We start from the raw sequence: 16,804 nt of genomic DNA, 5'->3' as shown, positions 1-16,804 counted from the left end.
AGCTTTTGTGGGAGCCAGGGGAAAGATGACATGAAGTAGAAAATGAATGATGATATGGAAGTAGGTACTATTCCACACACAAATCTTAGAGATTTGGATTTTTCAGAAAAGCCACTGGTAGTCCTAACATCAGGCCATTGACAAATCAAAGTAAGGGAGCAAAAAAAGAAACAAGAAAAATGAAACACATTTTATTTTAAAAACATGTGAATAGGAATGTAATAAATAATTTTAATCTTCATATTTATAACACAGGAAGGTATGAACCTAGCAAAATGTAACCAATCACTAGCTTAAGAAATGGAATCAAGAAGAATTTTTCTCAAGCATCTGTTAAGTAACCACATGAGTGTGTATTTAATGTCATAGAAATGGGAAGGTTCCCTATCTTCTCTTTCCAATGTGGGGACCTGAATAAAACAGCAGTCCAAATCAAGAGCTGATCTTCCCGAAGATTCAAAAAGTTGCATTGTCCCCAAATGGTGGATCAGAAGAGTGACCAGCAGTATTCAAGTAGTGACAGCTATATCACCAAAAGAACTTCAGAGTAAAAGATTACATAGCCAGTGAGTAGTTGTATTGGGTCTGGCTGAGATGGAGTTAACTTTCCCCATAGCAGCCCTCATAGTGCTGTGCTTTGTATTTGTAGCTAGAAAGGTATTGATAATACACCAGTGTTTTGGCTACTGCTGAGCAGTGCTCCCACAGCATCAAGGCTGTCTCTCCAACATTCCCCCCCTCACCCCCAAAGGCCAGTAGGCTTGAGGTGGGCAAGATCTTGGGAGGGTACATAGACAGGACAGCTGACCCAAACTGACCAAAGGGATATTCCATACTACATGATGCTGTGCTCAGCAATAAAAGCTAAGAGAAAGGAGGAGGAGGATTCGTTACTACATTTGTCTTCCAGAGCAACTGTTGCACGTACTGAAGCCCTACTTCCAGGGAAGTGGCTGGACAACGCCTGCTGATGGGAAGTAGAGAATAAATCTTTTGTTTTCCTTTGCTTTGGTGTGCGGACTTTGCTTTTGCTTTATTAAACTGTCTTTATCTTGACCCATGAGGTTTTTTTCCATCTTATTTTCTCCCCCCTATCCTGCTGAGAAGGGTGAGTGATACAGTGGTTTGGTGGGCACCTGGCATGCAGCCAAGGTCAACCCACCACAGTCCTTTTTGGCACCCAATGTGGGGCATGAGACAACAGCAGTTCTGAATTAAGCATGCTATAGCTATAGTAGTTATTAAGTGGCAAGCTTCTGTGTAGCTCACAGAGTTTCCTGGCTGCACCGCTTTCCTCTTTATTTTGCTGAGCTTGGGAACATGTTAATACAAGCAATGGCTACGTGCTTTGCCCTGGCATTGATGGCCTTACTGTGCTGGGGGAGCTATCTTGTGGAGAGGATGAGGGAATACATCTCCCTCTTCCTATCTGGGATTGATTTGGGTGGTTTTATTATGCAGGCTCCTGACGTCCTTGTTCACCCTTATGTGAGCTGTTTCATACTACTAATTAACATTATTGGCATATTGTGGGGTTTGTGGAATCTGGTGTCATCCTGGCATAAGAGGAGACAACTGAAATGTGCCCTGAGGCAGATGGTCTCTAAGTGGCAGGGTGTGCGGAAAGATTTGGGCAGGTGCCCAGGGTGGTTATCACCTCCCATAGCCTGGGATTTTACACCTGAACAGGCAAGTAGTCCTGGTAAACTGACATGCCACCTGATAGAAGGGTGCCTTGCCTACCCCAATGAAAACCAGCAGCTTCTAGCACTGTACTGGGGCTTGGCCTGTGCCTACCAAGCCACAATTCAGTACTATCAGAGGACTGTGGTTAAGGCAGGGACCCAAACCACCTCTGAGAATACCTTGACTGAGACAGGGGTGCAAACTACATCTGAGGACATGATAGTACAGATAGGAACCCAAACTGCATCTGAGGACACCATGATTGAGATAGGGACCCAAAGAACAACAACTACAGTAATTGCCCCAGTAGTGGAAAAGAAACAGTGGACAAGGAGGTCAATGGGTCCATATCATCGATTAGCAAGGGAGGAGGAAGAAGAGGAAGGGTTTGATCAAGAAGCCAGTCCTTTGGCAAAGAAATTGGAGGAAGGAGTAAGAGAATTCAGACAGGAAGCAGAAACTACCTGGTCCCTGACCTCAAAAGAACTTCAAGACATGCGAAAAGATTATAGCCACCAGCCAGGTGAGTGGATTGCTGCCTGGCTGCTCTAATGCTGGGATAACAGGGCCAACAGTCAGCAATTGGAAGGTAAGGAAGCCCAACAGCTGGGATCCCTTGCTAGAAACCAGGGAATTGAGAGAGGAATTGGAAAAGAGGCAGCAATTTGCAGTCTCTGGAGATGGCTCCTTTCAAATGCAAGGGCAAGATATCCATTCAAGGAAGATCTTGCAAACTACCAAGGAAAGTGGACTACCGCGGACAAAGGCATCCAGTACCTGAGAGAATTAGCGGTGCTGGAAGTCATCTACAGTGATCTAGACAACGATGAGGTCTCCAAAGATCCAGAGGATGTCCTGTGCACACGGGCCATGTGGAGGAAGGTGATTCAAAATGCCCCAGCATTATATTCTAACAGCTTGGTAGCGATGTATTGCCCCCATACGGATACACCAACTGTGGAGAGAGCATCTTCTTGGCTCCAAAACTTTGAAGAAAATCTCTGTCCCTCCTCATCCCCATGGGCCAGCGCCTCGGCTGTCAGGGGCACCCCACAGTGTCAGTCCCCTCCTGCCCCAACCAGAGGGAAAGAGAGCCCCAGGTGCATGCCGCATGGTGCATTCTGGTTCTTCCTGCATGACCAGGGGGAGGGCATGCGGAAGAGGGATGGTGAACCCACCTTTAAACTGGAACTACCTGTATGTGAACTGAGAGGGAAGACAGCTGTTAAGAAGGGGCCACTCAAGAAGGCTGTCAGCTTAGTTGCTGTAGACACACAAGAAGGCAATCAGTGATATCCCAGACACAGAAGAAGGACTGAGATCACCTCCCTTGATCCTGGTGAGGGGACTTCTGGTCTGGCCCTGAAAGGGTCAGACAGTGAATACTCCAACCAGGAACAGGAATAGAGGGTCCCTGCCTTTGGCCAGGAGGAGGAAAGGGATGACCGGGTATATTGGACTGTGTGGATGCGATGGCCTGACACATCAGACCCACAGAAGTATAAGGCTTCGGTAGACACTGGAGCACAGTGTATGCCAGTGCCATAGGGGTATAGGGGCACAGAACCCATCTGGATCTCTGGAGTGACGGGGGATGCCAGGAACTGTCTGTATTGGTGGTGGAGGTGAGCTTAACAGGGGACAAGTGGCAAAAGCACTCCATTGTGACCAGCCCAGAGGCCCCTTGTACCCTTGGCATAGACTACCTCAGGAGAGGGTGCAGCCACTGTGAACACAGAGAAGATCAAACAGTTATATACCCTGCCTGGCCTCTCGAAAGATCCATTCACTGTGGGATTGCTGCAAGACGAAGAACAGCAGGTGCCAATTGCTACTAGGACAGTGCACAGGCGGCAATACTGCATGAACCGAGATCCCCTGGCTCCCATCCATGAGCTGATTCATCAACTGAAGAGCCAAGGAGTGATCAGCAAGACTCACTCACCATTTAATAGTCTCATGTGGCCAGTGCAAAAGTCTGATGGAGGGTGGAGGTTACCAGTAGACAATTGGGGCCTAAACGAAGTCACAGCACCACCGAGTGCTGCTGTACCAGACATGTTAGAGCTCCAATATGAACTGGAGTCAAAGGCAGCCAAATGGTATGCTACAACTGACATTGCCAATGCTTTTTTTTTTTTTTTTTCAGTTCCTTTGGCATCAGAGTGCAGGCCACAGTTTGCTTTCACGTGGAGGGGTGTCTGATACACCTGGAATCAACTGCCCCAAGGGTGGAATCCTGGAATCAAAGAATAGTTTGGATTGGAAGGGACCTTTAAAGGTCATCTAGTCCAACCCCCCCCTGCAATGAGCAAGGACATCTTCAACTAGATCAGGTTGCTCAGAGCCCCATCCAGCCTGTCCTTGAATGTTTCCAGGGAGGGGGCGTCTACCACCTCTATGGGCAACCTGTTCTAGTGTTTCACCACCCTCATTGTAAAAAATTTCTTCCTTATATCTAGTCTGAATCTACCCTCTTTTAGTTTAAAACCATTGCCCCTTGTCCTATCGCTATTGGCCCTGCTAAAAAGTCTGTCCCCATCTTTCTTAGAAGCCCCCTTTAAGTATTGAAAGGCTGCAATAAGGTCTCCCTGGAGCCTTCTCTTCTCCAGGCTAGACAATCCCAACTCTCTCAGCCTTTCCTCATAGGAGAGGTGTTCCAGCCCTCTGATCATTTTTGTGGTCCTCCTCTGGACCCACTCTTACAGGTCCATGTCTTTCCTGTGCTGAGGACCTGAGAGCTGGATGCAGTACTCCAGGTGGGGTCTTGCCAGAGCAAAGGGGCAGAATCACCTCCCTCGACCTGCTGGCCATTCTTCTTTTGATGCAGCCCAGGATACGGTTGGCCTTCTGGGCTGCGAGCACGTATTGCTGGCTCATGTCCAGCTTTTCATCCACCAGTATCCCCAAGTCCTTCTCCTCAGGGCTGCTCTCAATCCCTTCATCCACCAGCCTGTATTGATACCAGGGGTTGCCCCAACCCAGGTGCAAGACCTTGCACTTGGCCTTGTTGAACCTCATGAGGTTCACACAGGCCCACTTCTCTAGCTTGTCTAGGTCCCTCTGGATGGCATCCCATACCTCAGGCGTGTCGACTGCACCACTTAGCTTGGTGACATCTGCAAACTTGCTGAGGGTGCACTTGATCCCACTATGTCATTGATGAAGATATTCAACAGCACTGGCCCCAGTACGGACCCCTGAGGGACACCACTTGTCACTGATCTCCATCTGGACATTGAGCCATTGACCACTACCCTCTGGATGCGACCATCCAGCCAATTCCTCATCCACCGAACAGTCCACCCATCAATTCCATCTCTCTCCAATTTAGAGAGAAGGATATTGTGGGGGACTGTGTCAAAGGCCTTAGAGAAGTCCAGATAGGAATGCTTACACTTTTTAGCTTCCCGTGCTCTGCCAGGTGCACAAGAAGCTGGGAGGGGGCACAGCCAGGACAGCTGACCCAGACTGGTCAAAGGGCTATTCCATACCATGTGACATCATGCTCAGTATATAAGCTGGGGGAGTTGGCTGGGGGGCAACGATCGCTGCTCGGGGACGTGCTGGGCATCGGTCAGTGGGTGGTGAGCAACTGTAGAGTGTATCACTTGCTTTGTATATTATTATTATATAATAATAATATTATTGTTGTTGTTGTTGTTGTTATTACTATTGCTACTATTCTATTTTATTTTACTTCAGTTATTAAACTGTTCTTATCTCAACCCATGAGTTTTCTCACTTTCACCCTTCCAATTCTCTCCCCCATCCCACCAGGGCCGGGGGGGAGTGAGTGAGTGGCTGTGTGGTGCTTAGTTGCTGGCTAGGGTTAAACCAAGACAATAGTTCAATAGACTGACTTAAAACAAGGTAGAGCTTTCATTTGTTTATTATATGTTTATCTTTTAAAAAGGTATGTTTTTAATATTGTGGGAGTTGAGAATAAAAATTAAATTGGATGCTGGGATTTTACATGGGCGGGGAGGGAAAGGGTTGAATTTTTTGATAGGTTTTTTTCAAGCAAGCGTGTGAAAAGTAAGAAGAAATTGGCTCAATATGATATATACTTTATGTGTTACATTCTTACCTTTCACCCTCTATCTCTCGGTAAATTTGTTAGTTCAGGAACTGCCTTCATTTGTACTTCAAATTACCTAATGACTGCTTCAATTTAAATACTGATAATTAATATCATTCGTGTTGTTTTGTTTATAGATGCTGGTCTTTGGGTGTAGTAAGAATAAATATCCATCTTGCTGCTTGATTAAGGCTATAAATTAAACCATACACATCTGTGGCAAATTAAACTGCCCTCATTTTAAAAAACTGTAAACACGTAATACAGCCCCTGAGGCAATTCAGCCTTATAAATTTATCTCAGAAAAATGAGTTTTATAATTGTTCTATCTATGTATCAGTACAGAGCCTGCTTATTAAACATTTTAGAAATGCACGATTCTCTTGTATGCATCATAGTGTGGTAAACCAAGTTTGTTCATGCCCTGAGGTTGGCTGCTATGTTAATGTGTTATCTTTTGGGCTCAATTTTTTTGTTTTTTTGTTGTTTGGTTGGTTTTGGTTTTGTTTTTTTTTAAGGGACATTTAGATGGTCTTTAGATGGCAAATTTCCTTCTTTATGTAAAAAAATTAGAAGAAAAGGATGTTTTGCAAATAAAGTAAAACTAAAAATACATCTGTGAAACATTCCTGTTAAAATATTATTTCCAAAATGAGCGTGAAAAGTAGTTCCCCCAATTTGATTTTACAGTAATTGAACCTATTCTGAGCATTTTTAGAATTTACTTTAAATGTTTCATCTTAGAGTCCTCTTCCATATGCCTTATCTTCTTCACTTGGTATGGCTCCATAGCAGTTCTATTGCAATAATGTTTTCTTATACTTGGTGTGCAGTGTATAAAGGTGTTCCTTAAGCGTTTGGGTTTTTTTTTTTTAATACTATTTTAATCCAGTTAATATTTCAAAGAAAATAACTGTTTACACACTACAGGTTTTAAAAGAATGCCTGTGTAACTGAAGCGATGTATACCTCAGTGGTTTAACTTGAATCACAGGAAAAACCCTGTATTGTTGAAGTAATATGTATTTAATTAGTTGAAGGCTTGAGAAAATGTGTTAGGATAATGAATGAATGAAACATGCTCTACAACAGAGTAGTTTCATAACTTACTACCAGCACTATTGTGAGCACAGAAAGGAGCAGAGTCATGAGAGACTTCTGTTTCTTGCAGTTGAAAGATTTATGGAAGCACCAGTCTCAATTGGTTATGATAGCAGCCTTGTTAGACTTGGAGAGCCCATCTCCCTCCCCCCTCCTTTCTCAAACATTGAAGGATTCAGCAGCAGTGCAGGTCAAAAAGAATCAGGGTTAATTAATAATTCCAATTTGGAAGTCCGGGGAAATCTTAAAATCTGGTTGTGGGCTAATATTTTAAGTATATGTGCTTATTTTAGTCATAAGGAACAATTCCATGAAGCAAGAAAAAGTTCAGTGGAAAGAGAGATTAAGCTAATTTGTAGGTTAAAAAAAAAAAAAAATCAGCCTCAACTTTTAAAAATATATTTTTTACAAATTGTGTTCATAACAGATCTTATTAAGATTAGAGGAATAAAATACTTAAAGCACAACGCTTGAATGACTGAACATTGCTCTAACTTACCCAAGCCCAAACCAGTATGAAATCAGCAGTGTAGAATTTTTTTCACTGACAGTTAAGTAGTTTAGTCAGTTTTCCTTTCTGTTCTTAACCAGGATTATAGAAAATAAATATTCATTATCAAATTTTCCTTTTAGATAAACGAATTGGTGGATGCCTGTGATGTCAGCATTGGAGCCTGGTTTGAAGCTCATATAGAAAATGTTACTCGAGCAACGAAAGGACATAAGAATGGTAAAGCTCAAGTAAAGAGTGGCAATTCTTACAAAAGGACTAATGGAAACTTAAGTCAAGATCATTCTAGAGAGAATGCAAATTATTTGGACAGTACACCATCCACATCTTACTCAGACTGCATGGACACTGATGAAGAAGCTATTTATCATATCAAGTATGATGAGTAAGTGCTTCTGATATTATTTTGAGGACATCATATGTTATGATTTGGTGTGTATAAACAAAGAACTTTGTTGAAGAAACTTGGAATCAAAGAGAGTAAGTTCAATATTGCAACCAAGGAAAGAAATATTAAAAAGCCATGATGTCTTTCAGTCAGATATAATGACTATCCTGAGAGTAATGAGGTTTGTTTTCTTTTATTCACAAGTTCCTGTGAAGTATTAACTTTATCTTGACTTTATGAAACTCAGAATCCCTATCTCTAAGGAAAGGAAACTATGCATTGGATTTTTCTGTACTTGTTTTTCTATGTAAAATATAAGTTAATATTTTCTTTAAAAACTACTCTGCTCATATTCAGGTCCTTCCATTGAAGTTTAAATGAGTGTTTCATGGGAGCAAATTCTGGTGCTTGAATTGTTTAAATTTTGTTTTAAAAGTAATATTTATGCATGAGATGACAGGTCTGCACTTCATGTAGAGGTTTCTCGTAGAGAATCTGATGACTGGGAACATAAAATCAGTTCTGAGCTGGAGCGAGGGTACAAAGGGATTTTTTTATTTTTTAAATCTGTGGTACAAGCAAATTTCAGAACCTACAACAGACGTGCTAGAGTAGAGGCTTTGTGCCATAAACTCAGTGGGATTTGCAGGGATTTCTCATCACCAGCTTTTGCACTGATGCATTCACATAAATTGGATCCTAGATTTTTTAATGATGCCTTAATTTGCTGAAGTAGCTAACTAAGCTTCTAAACCAATGGCATCAATGAGAATTTTTTATTACAGAGAACAACAAAAATATTGCACTGTGGCATGTGAGATTAAAGGTAAAGGAACATACGTTTACTTTACACAGAAGCATATTCAGTATTAGTCTTGTTGAGGATAAATTCAATTCAAGTTTTCAAAATATTTTTTTAGGTATCGATTTCAAGTTTTGTTGTTTTTAATAATTACAATTTAAACCAGTTTTGCTAGGGAAAAACCAAGAATGTTGAAGACCTAAGCTGAACATCTTTTAGCTGCTCTTGGCAATACTAGATACAACTTTTCTTTATATACTTACCTTGGAGGATAATATAGCTTTTTGTCTGAACATGGTGTTCAAATGCAGTTTTATATCTGCAGCCATCAATTTTTTTAACTGCAGATATGTTTGTCCACACAACAACAACAAAAAAAAAAGATAGCTACTGTGTTGAAAGCAAAAATGCACTTAAAAAAATATTGAAATACTTAAATTCAGAACTTTCTCACAACTTTAGTCACCCAGTATCATTACAGTTGGACTAGATGATCGTCGCAGGTCCCTTTCAACTGAACTATTCTAAAAAAAAAAATTGTCTCTAAAACGATAAATATGCATCATGGCATGCTTTCAAAGGCCTGGTTCTAAGATTGGTTAATTGTGTAACATCACAGAAGTATTTAATTGAGCAAAGGACAAAAATTTGAGAGAGTGTGTTTGTAATTATTGGAGTTAAATTATGTTCCTCTTTTGTAGATAGTGTCATTTTATGTGAGTTAGAGATTCGAGGGAGAAGCCACCTGTGAAGTAGAAAGTATAGTCAGGCTGATCTGACTTGCATAGGTGTACCTATGCTTACAAAACATCAATTTTACTTCATGTGTACCTTAAGATCTAGCATTTCCAGTAGATGCAGACAGTCGTCTTAGTCTTCCTATAACACAATCTTTCACAGGTTTGTGTTCTTAGCCAGTGACCATCTTAAAACATTATGTCTAATTTTGCTTATGTCATGGGCATTTACTTGATTGACCTGAAATGTTAAAAGTTTGAGCTTTTGGGGAGAAAAGTTATTTTAAAACTTTCTAGCAAGCAAGATCTATGCATTTATCAGCTAATAGAGACTTCGGTAAAAGTTAACAGCCTACATACGACAAAACACAAGGCATCATTTGTGACACTTTGTATTTACCTTTCAACATCCCACTTCTTTGTTCTTTGAGCGGTAGTTAACATGCACATTCACACGGTGGGTGGTTGTGCATGCACTCATAACACTGGCTTCAGACATTAGTCTTTTCGCCTTTTTGGTATCCGTAGAGCACACATATCAAACACAAGGGAGGAAGAATACATGGATAAATAGGGTAGCGTGTACTGTGCGTCCTTCAGTTCTCAGTTCCAGGTGTTCTTATCCTATTTGCCATCTCTTTGTGCTTGTTCTTTGAGGGTCATATTCTACTATTAGTTCCTATTTCTTCTGTGCATGGTTGCTGTTCCTGGATGCTTAGATTTGGGCTAGGCTGTGTGACACCAATCCACCTTGACAGCCTTTTCTTACTGTGTTCTTCATTGAAGTAGCTCATTTCTCCTTCCTTCTGCCTCCTACAGCAGATGATTTCACCCTGGCTGAAGGGCTTTAAGCTCCTTGCCCACAACAGGAGCGTTCCTGCCAGAGATGGAAGCAGTTGCTTTTTCTGCTTTGGGAAACTGCATGTCTCTGACAAGCAACCTGCAGATGGAGACCATAAGCCTGGTGCCCATAAAGCCATCAAAACGTCTTTCTTACATTATGGAGAAGACTATGTGCCCCTGACACAGATTGACAGCTGCTCAGATCCTCACTCAGTATCTAGACTGGTTCTCCTTCACTGCTTGTTTTGTTATCCAGTCAAGAAAAACTGTCCACCAAGAAGGCTACAGCTGAAGGACAAGTCTGTTGTAATGTTTTGAGATGGGGTTGGGAACGTGGAGTAGACCTACGCTTTGTTTCTGAGACTTCGTGTTACGGCAAAGATTGTTTGATACCCAGCTGTTGTGGCAGGTCCAGTCTGACAATGCATACACACAAAAGGGGGGTATATCAAACATTCATTTTCTTTCTGTTTACATCTGGAACTGACTACTCAGTGATGTTTATTCAGAAGATAGCTATTCACCCTTGATCTCAACATGAAGCCCTCCACTGTCATAGATCTAGTTCTTTGGACCAAGCTTCCTAGTACAGGTCTATTTCTCCTAGCTGTCTTCAAACCCCAAATATGCCACAGGTCTCCACTTAAATGGAGATCTAGAGCTGTTTTGGGGGGTTTTTGTGGGCTTGGTTTGTTTTGGTTTTTTTCCCCAGTTGTCCCATTAGTATTGACACTGGTCAATTCAAGAGCAAGTCGAATGTTGACCTAATATATCTTGCACCTCTGTAGTCGAGAACCTTAATCAGCTTTATTTATACTGGAGCATGATTGTGTTTTTCTTGGGGGCGGGGGGAGAAGACCATGCTAAGATGTCCTCCAACCTCCTTGTAGGTATTGAAAGGCTGCTATTAGCTGCCACCACCACCATCCCCCCACCAAGCTTTTCCTTCACCTGACTGAACAAGCCTAGTCCCCCAGCCTCTCCTCACAGAGCACATCTTGACAGCCATCTTGCCAGCCCTCCACTGGGCTAACGCCAGCTTGTCAGCATCTTCCTTGCATTGAGGGACCTAAACCAGGCATAATATTCTAGATATGATCTAACAAGTGCTGAGTAAAGGGAAATAGTCACTTCCCTCAATCTATTGCCTATGCTCCTGTTGACACAGCCCAAGATGCTGTTGGCCTTCTTTGCTGCCAGGGCACACTGCTGGCTCATGTTCAGCTTGCTGTCTACCAGGACCCCCAGGCCCTTTTCTGCAGAGCTGCTACCCAGCCAGTCATTCCGCAGCCTGTATTGTCACAGGGGGTATAGTGGGTTGACCCTGGCCAGCAGCCAAGTACCCACACAGCCGCTCGCTCACTCCCCTCTCCTGCAGGACAGGGAGAAAGCAGAAGGAAGATGAGAAAACGTGTGCATCAAGATACAGTTTAAAAGGTGAAGCAAAAGCTGTGCGTGCAATCCAAGCAAAAAGAGGAATTCATTCACTAATTCCCATCAACAGGCAGGTATCCAGCCACTTCTTGGAAAGCAGGGCCTCAGCACACATAACGGTTGCTTGGGAAGACAAACGTCATAACCACAAACATCCCCCCCCCCTTCCTCCTCTTTCCCTGAGCTTTTATTGCTGAGCACAACGTCACATGGCATGGAATATCCCTTTGGTCAGTTTGGTCAGTTCGGGTCAGCTGTCCCAGCAGTGTCTCCTCCCAACTGCTTGCACACACCCAGCCTACTTGCTGTGGGGGCAGAGTGAGAAACAGAAGGCCTTGATGCTGTGCAATTTCTGCTCAGCAAGAGCCAAAACACTAGTGTTTTATCAACACTGTTTTGGTCACAAATCCAAAGCACAGTACCATACCAGCCTGCTATGAAGAAAGCACAATACATTGCTTTCTGTTCACCTCCCCTTTAGTTACAACACATGTGCATCTCTTATCACATCCCTGAGGCTGTTACAGCAGTGGTTTACATATTGCTCTGCTAATATTTCCTCTACATCCAGTTTTAATTGGGGGGGGGGGACTCTTCTCAGTTTCCCCTTCTAGTTACCAGTACCACGAGATCAGCTGCTGGATCAACCAAACCAAATCATCAAGGAAGCTTTAGAACTCATTATGAAGGTTACAAAAAAAAAAAAAAAAACACACCAAAAAAAACACCCACACCACACAAAAAAGAAATTAAGTAGTTACATAACGAGTGAAACTTAATGAAGACTCTACAACTCTAGCTTCACTGATGATCCCAACTGTGCCCTAAACTATCACCCATCCGTGTGGACAAGTTCAGCTATAAGAATTTAAAAAGTAGAATAACAAGATAAGACACGCCATACTAACATAATGGCTGAAATACAGATACTCTAATTAGTTTGACCTCTGACAGACTATTTTGAGAATCACAACTCAGTACAGGCTCATTTTCTCTGCTTCTCAGATAAACTGTTTTCCACAAATAGCCAGAGCAGAAGCCTGGTGCACTCACAGAAGTAGAAGCACACTAAGCAGGATTTAATTAGTATCAGCTTGTTTTAAACTCAAACATAAGCACAGTGATATAGCATAACTGGTAAACTTATAAGCATTTTTGTGCCCAGAAAGAACAGTATTGCATTGGTAGTAACAGACCACATGTCTTATGTTAACTGTGCAAGATCACACAGTTAGGCTTGTTATCAACTTGGTATAAGAACCAGCTGTGTGAACCAGAGCTTGGCATTAGGTGTCTACTACTGAGAAAGCTGTCCCTGCCCTGTGCAATATGTAGTCCAGGGACAGAGGCCAAAGGCTAAGAACTGTCTGTCTAGAAACTCAAATATCCCACAGAAGTACAAGATCTGAAATTGGGGGGTGGGGGGGAAGAGACAGACAAGTCACCTACTTCTGTTCCAGCTTTCCTTGTCAGAGCTCTGGAGCCTGATCACCTCATGACTAAGACCACTGAGGACTAACTACATGCTGTCAACTTCATGGTAGTGCACACTCACAACTGACTTATATGTACGATATGAGTGTTAAGAACTGCCTGCTTTGAATATGTAGTAATAAGTAAAAAGTTAGACATTACCACAAGATGTGTTGTTAATGTACGTCAACCTAGTCAAATTTTGTTTTAAACTGACTTATCAGTCTTCTAAACACTCCCATTACTGATCTGTGATGAGATCCTTAAAAATACACATAAACACATACATATGCTGACTCAGACATAACACAAAAGTAAACAAGTTATTCAACTTCAAGACTGATGCTGTTTGCATCTGGCTTTGTCAGAGCAGCATAGGTTTGTCTGCAGCCATCTGCTTCGACGTGCCCTCACAAAACCTGGCTCCCATCTATCTTGTGGGGCAGTAACAAGATTGCTCAAAACACAGACAGCATAACACAAAACCTATTTGTTTCCTTTTGGTTTTAAGTACATTTCAGACTGCAAGTTCACACTCTAGTTGTGAATGATCACCTCTTGGTGATAGTAAGCTGTCATTTCTCATGTTTGTTCCTGTTCATACAGGTATATGCTTCATCTGTTACAGGACAGAAATCTTGCCCCATCTTACATTGCTCAGCTTAAGCTAGGATTGCCATGCTCATTTGCAGTAACAAGTCCCATCTTAAGAGTCAAGCTCCCTAAAAATACAACACATCTGATACTCCTTCTTTTCCCCTCATGTAACATTTATGCCTCACTCTAATACTCAAGCACTGTACATACCTCATTTATGTAAAGCACCTTAAAAGAAGTTACCACTTTCATCAGCAAAAATACAGCCTGAGACAATCTCTTTATCCAAAGATGTGCCCCACGCTGATGAGGGGAGAAAATATCAACTCACAGGAAAACTTTTAACCAGTTGTCATGGTTTAACCCCAGCCAGCAACTAAGCACCACACAGCTGCTCGCTCACTCCCCCCACCCCAGTGGGATGGGGGAGAGAATTGGAAGGGTGAAAGTCAGAAAATTCATGGGTTGAGATAAGAACAGTTTAATAATTGAAGTAAAATGAAATAGAATAGTAGTAATAGTAATAATAATACAATAATAATACACAAAGCAAGTGATACATGATACAATTGCTCACCACCCGCCAACTGATGTCCAGCACTTCCCCGAGCAGCGATCACTGCCCCCCGGCCAACTCCCCCAGCTTATATACTGAGCATAATGTCATACGGTATGGAATAGCCCTTTGGCCAGTCTGGGTCAGCTGTCCCGGCTGTGCCCCCTCCTAGCTTCTTGTGCACCTGGCAGAGCAGGGGAAGCTGAAAAGTCCTTCACTAGTGTAAGCACTGCTTAGCAACAACTAAAACATCCGTGTGTTATCAACATTATTCTCATCCTAAATCCAAAACACAGCACTATACCAGCTACTAGGAAGAAAATTCAACTCTATCCCAGCTGAAACCAGGACACCAGTGGTCCCCAATACCATTGGAACCAGGTGCAGATTAAGCACTTCTTGAGATATCAGCTACAACTGACATCCTTCTCTGTAAAAAGCTGTTTGCAGCACCTAAAAGGACTAGGACGCTAAACTCGCACGCAGCTTCAATACAAGGGGGCCAGGGAGTGCGAGGAGATGCCGCTGCGGGCCCCCCCCCCCCCATAGTCGCATACCCACCTCCAGGAAGGATTCTAAGGAGTCCTCTGTCTCTGGTGGATAGAAGGAGTTCAGAGTCCACAGTCCCCGAAAACCCTTAGTCTGTGGTGTGGCACCTAAGCCTTGGAAACCACTTGCAGTGCACACACAGAAAATGTTTTCCTTATACCCAGATGGGGAACCGAAAGGGCAGAAAAAGTAAAAGTAAAGCAGGGGATTTCCTCCCCCTCACACCCCACTGTCTGCTCTGTCACTTAGGTGCGATAAGCTGAAGGAGTCTCCCTCGGTTTGGGTGAAAAAAAGAAGAAAAACACCAAAAGACCTCATTAGTACCCGCTCACTACTGCGGGGGGTGGGGAGGAAAAGTATAGAAAGAAACCAGAGTTGGGCCCAGAGCCTTTTGTCATGCCGGGCAGCTTGTCTTCCCTCCTTGCCCCTCACCACCTCCTAAGCTCAGTGAGAGGAGAGAAAACAAAAGCCAGAGATCCCAGTATGGGAGGGGACGAGGAGCTTTGCATCCAGTCACAGAGAGCAGAACATAAGAAGGGGAAGATGTGATAAAAGAGAAGCTCCCCTCCACCCCTACCCACCAGGTCTCCACCTCACCTGCTTGCCCCGGTAGAAGAGGCGCTGGCGGTCGGGGCTCACACAGAAGGTCTTCTGGATCTTCTCCCGCAAACATTCAATCTTGGTGAGACGGCTCAGATCATCAATAGTATGGGTCTCAGTGCCGTCTATGGTACGAACTTGGATCCACATGGTGTGCGCCTTCCGCTAGCTCAGCCACCCGCGGTGAAGGGGAGGTCTTGTTCTCCGAGTGCGTGATAACGGAAGACAGAACAGGCGTTTCCCTCACTTCTTTGTTCAGCTCAATGGAAGCAGGTTTTTTGAATCCCGCCGAACAGGCACGAGCCTCCCCACCCGCAGGCCTCGCTCAGAAGGGCGCGGAGAGGTAAAGGAGACCTGACCCAATCCTCGTCTACTCCCCAAGTGTACCCCGTAATCACACAAACAGAACCGTAAGCTCTCCAAGCCAGCACAACAGGAGGCAAAGTCTGGCGAGAATCGCCACAGGCAGGTCTAACGAACACCACCAGGAGCCATCACCAACCCTCAGAGAGTGTTTACTAGCCGCTCCCGTACAGAGGTCACGGCGCCAATAGTGTTCTCGCGAGAGCCCTCAGCCGTAAAGAGACAACATGGGGAAGTGGGGGGAGGATAGATAGCATCATCACCTCTCCTTTCGCATTCGCCTTTACACAAAGTCACGCCCAGCCCAGCCCAGCCCCGCCCCGCCCTTTGAGCATTCTCTGGCCGGCATCTTTTTTCCTCCTGCTCGGTAGTTTTATCAAGGACTTGGCGAGGGGGATGGTTTAGTGCGCGCGTAGAGAAGCGGCCATTATCGTTCCTATAGGAGCCAAGCGGGAACGTCTTCTCGTTCCCTCACAGGGCAAATCATCTCTAGTCTCAGCCTACAAATTATACCGATGACATAGGAAGTGACTCTGTGCTTCCGCCTTTCCCTTTCAGACACACACAGAGTCAGGACTCAGTATGTCAGGACCCAGCATGTCAGGTGTCACAGTGACACAAAAGCATGAACCTGACATGGCATTAAATAAAAAGCAAGTAAAACTGCTTTGAATCCACTGATGAAATCTAGGCCCCAATGTTTCCCAGTACAAAAGTGCCATCAAAACCTCAATTCGGCCAGATTTAGCTCTGCCTAATAAATCCAGAATAGATCTGTCTGCTCTCATCATATTAGAAAAACGCAGATGTGGGCCAGGACAAAAACATCAAGCCTCCTTTTTTAACATAGATCAGATGTGTGGGTTTTATTTGCTACATTTTTGCTCAAGACTGAGTAACACTGAAAAAGTCTGGACTTTTCATGTATACTGGTAAAATGGTACTGTAAAAACATATCTGATGCAGTACCCAGTGAGATTCAGCTTATGGATATAGGTCTCTGTGCTGCTATTATACCTGGGAGCATTGAAGCCTACATTTTTGGGCAGAGTTTGCAGCAGCTTTGTTGCCTGAGTAGTAAAA

The 16,804-nt window shown here is 43.5% G+C and overlaps 1 protein-coding gene across 4 annotated transcripts in view; it reads right to left on the bottom strand.

The window, feature by feature from the left end:
• Positions 1 to 15,968, bottom strand: part of LOC148054100 (E3 ubiquitin-protein ligase UHRF1-like) — a 62,876-nt gene extending 46,908 nt beyond the window's left edge. For 3 of the 4 annotated variants that reach the window (XR_015707712.1, XR_015707710.1, XR_015707711.1), the window contains exon 1: positions 15,356 to 15,968. Coding sequence is in view for 1 of the 4 variants with exons in the window: in XM_087770946.1 (XP_087627072.1) it covers positions 15,356 to 15,508 (153 nt within the window). In the remaining 3 variants the exon portion in view is untranslated. The remainder of the gene's footprint in view (positions 1 to 15,355) is intronic. The other variant, XM_087770946.1, reaches the window with a different exon arrangement.
• Positions 15,969 to 16,804: the final 836 nt, after the last annotated feature.

Source organism: Nipponia nippon, unplaced genomic scaffold (assembly GCF_047370975.1).
Source record: "Nipponia nippon isolate SJK-2023a ecotype South Korea unplaced genomic scaffold, ASM4737097v1 scaffold_34, whole genome shotgun sequence".
Lineage (NCBI taxonomy): Eukaryota > Metazoa > Chordata > Aves > Pelecaniformes > Threskiornithidae > Nipponia > Nipponia nippon.
The sequence above is the reverse complement of the archived record's forward strand: the minus strand, read 5'-3'. Positions and strand labels throughout refer to the sequence as shown.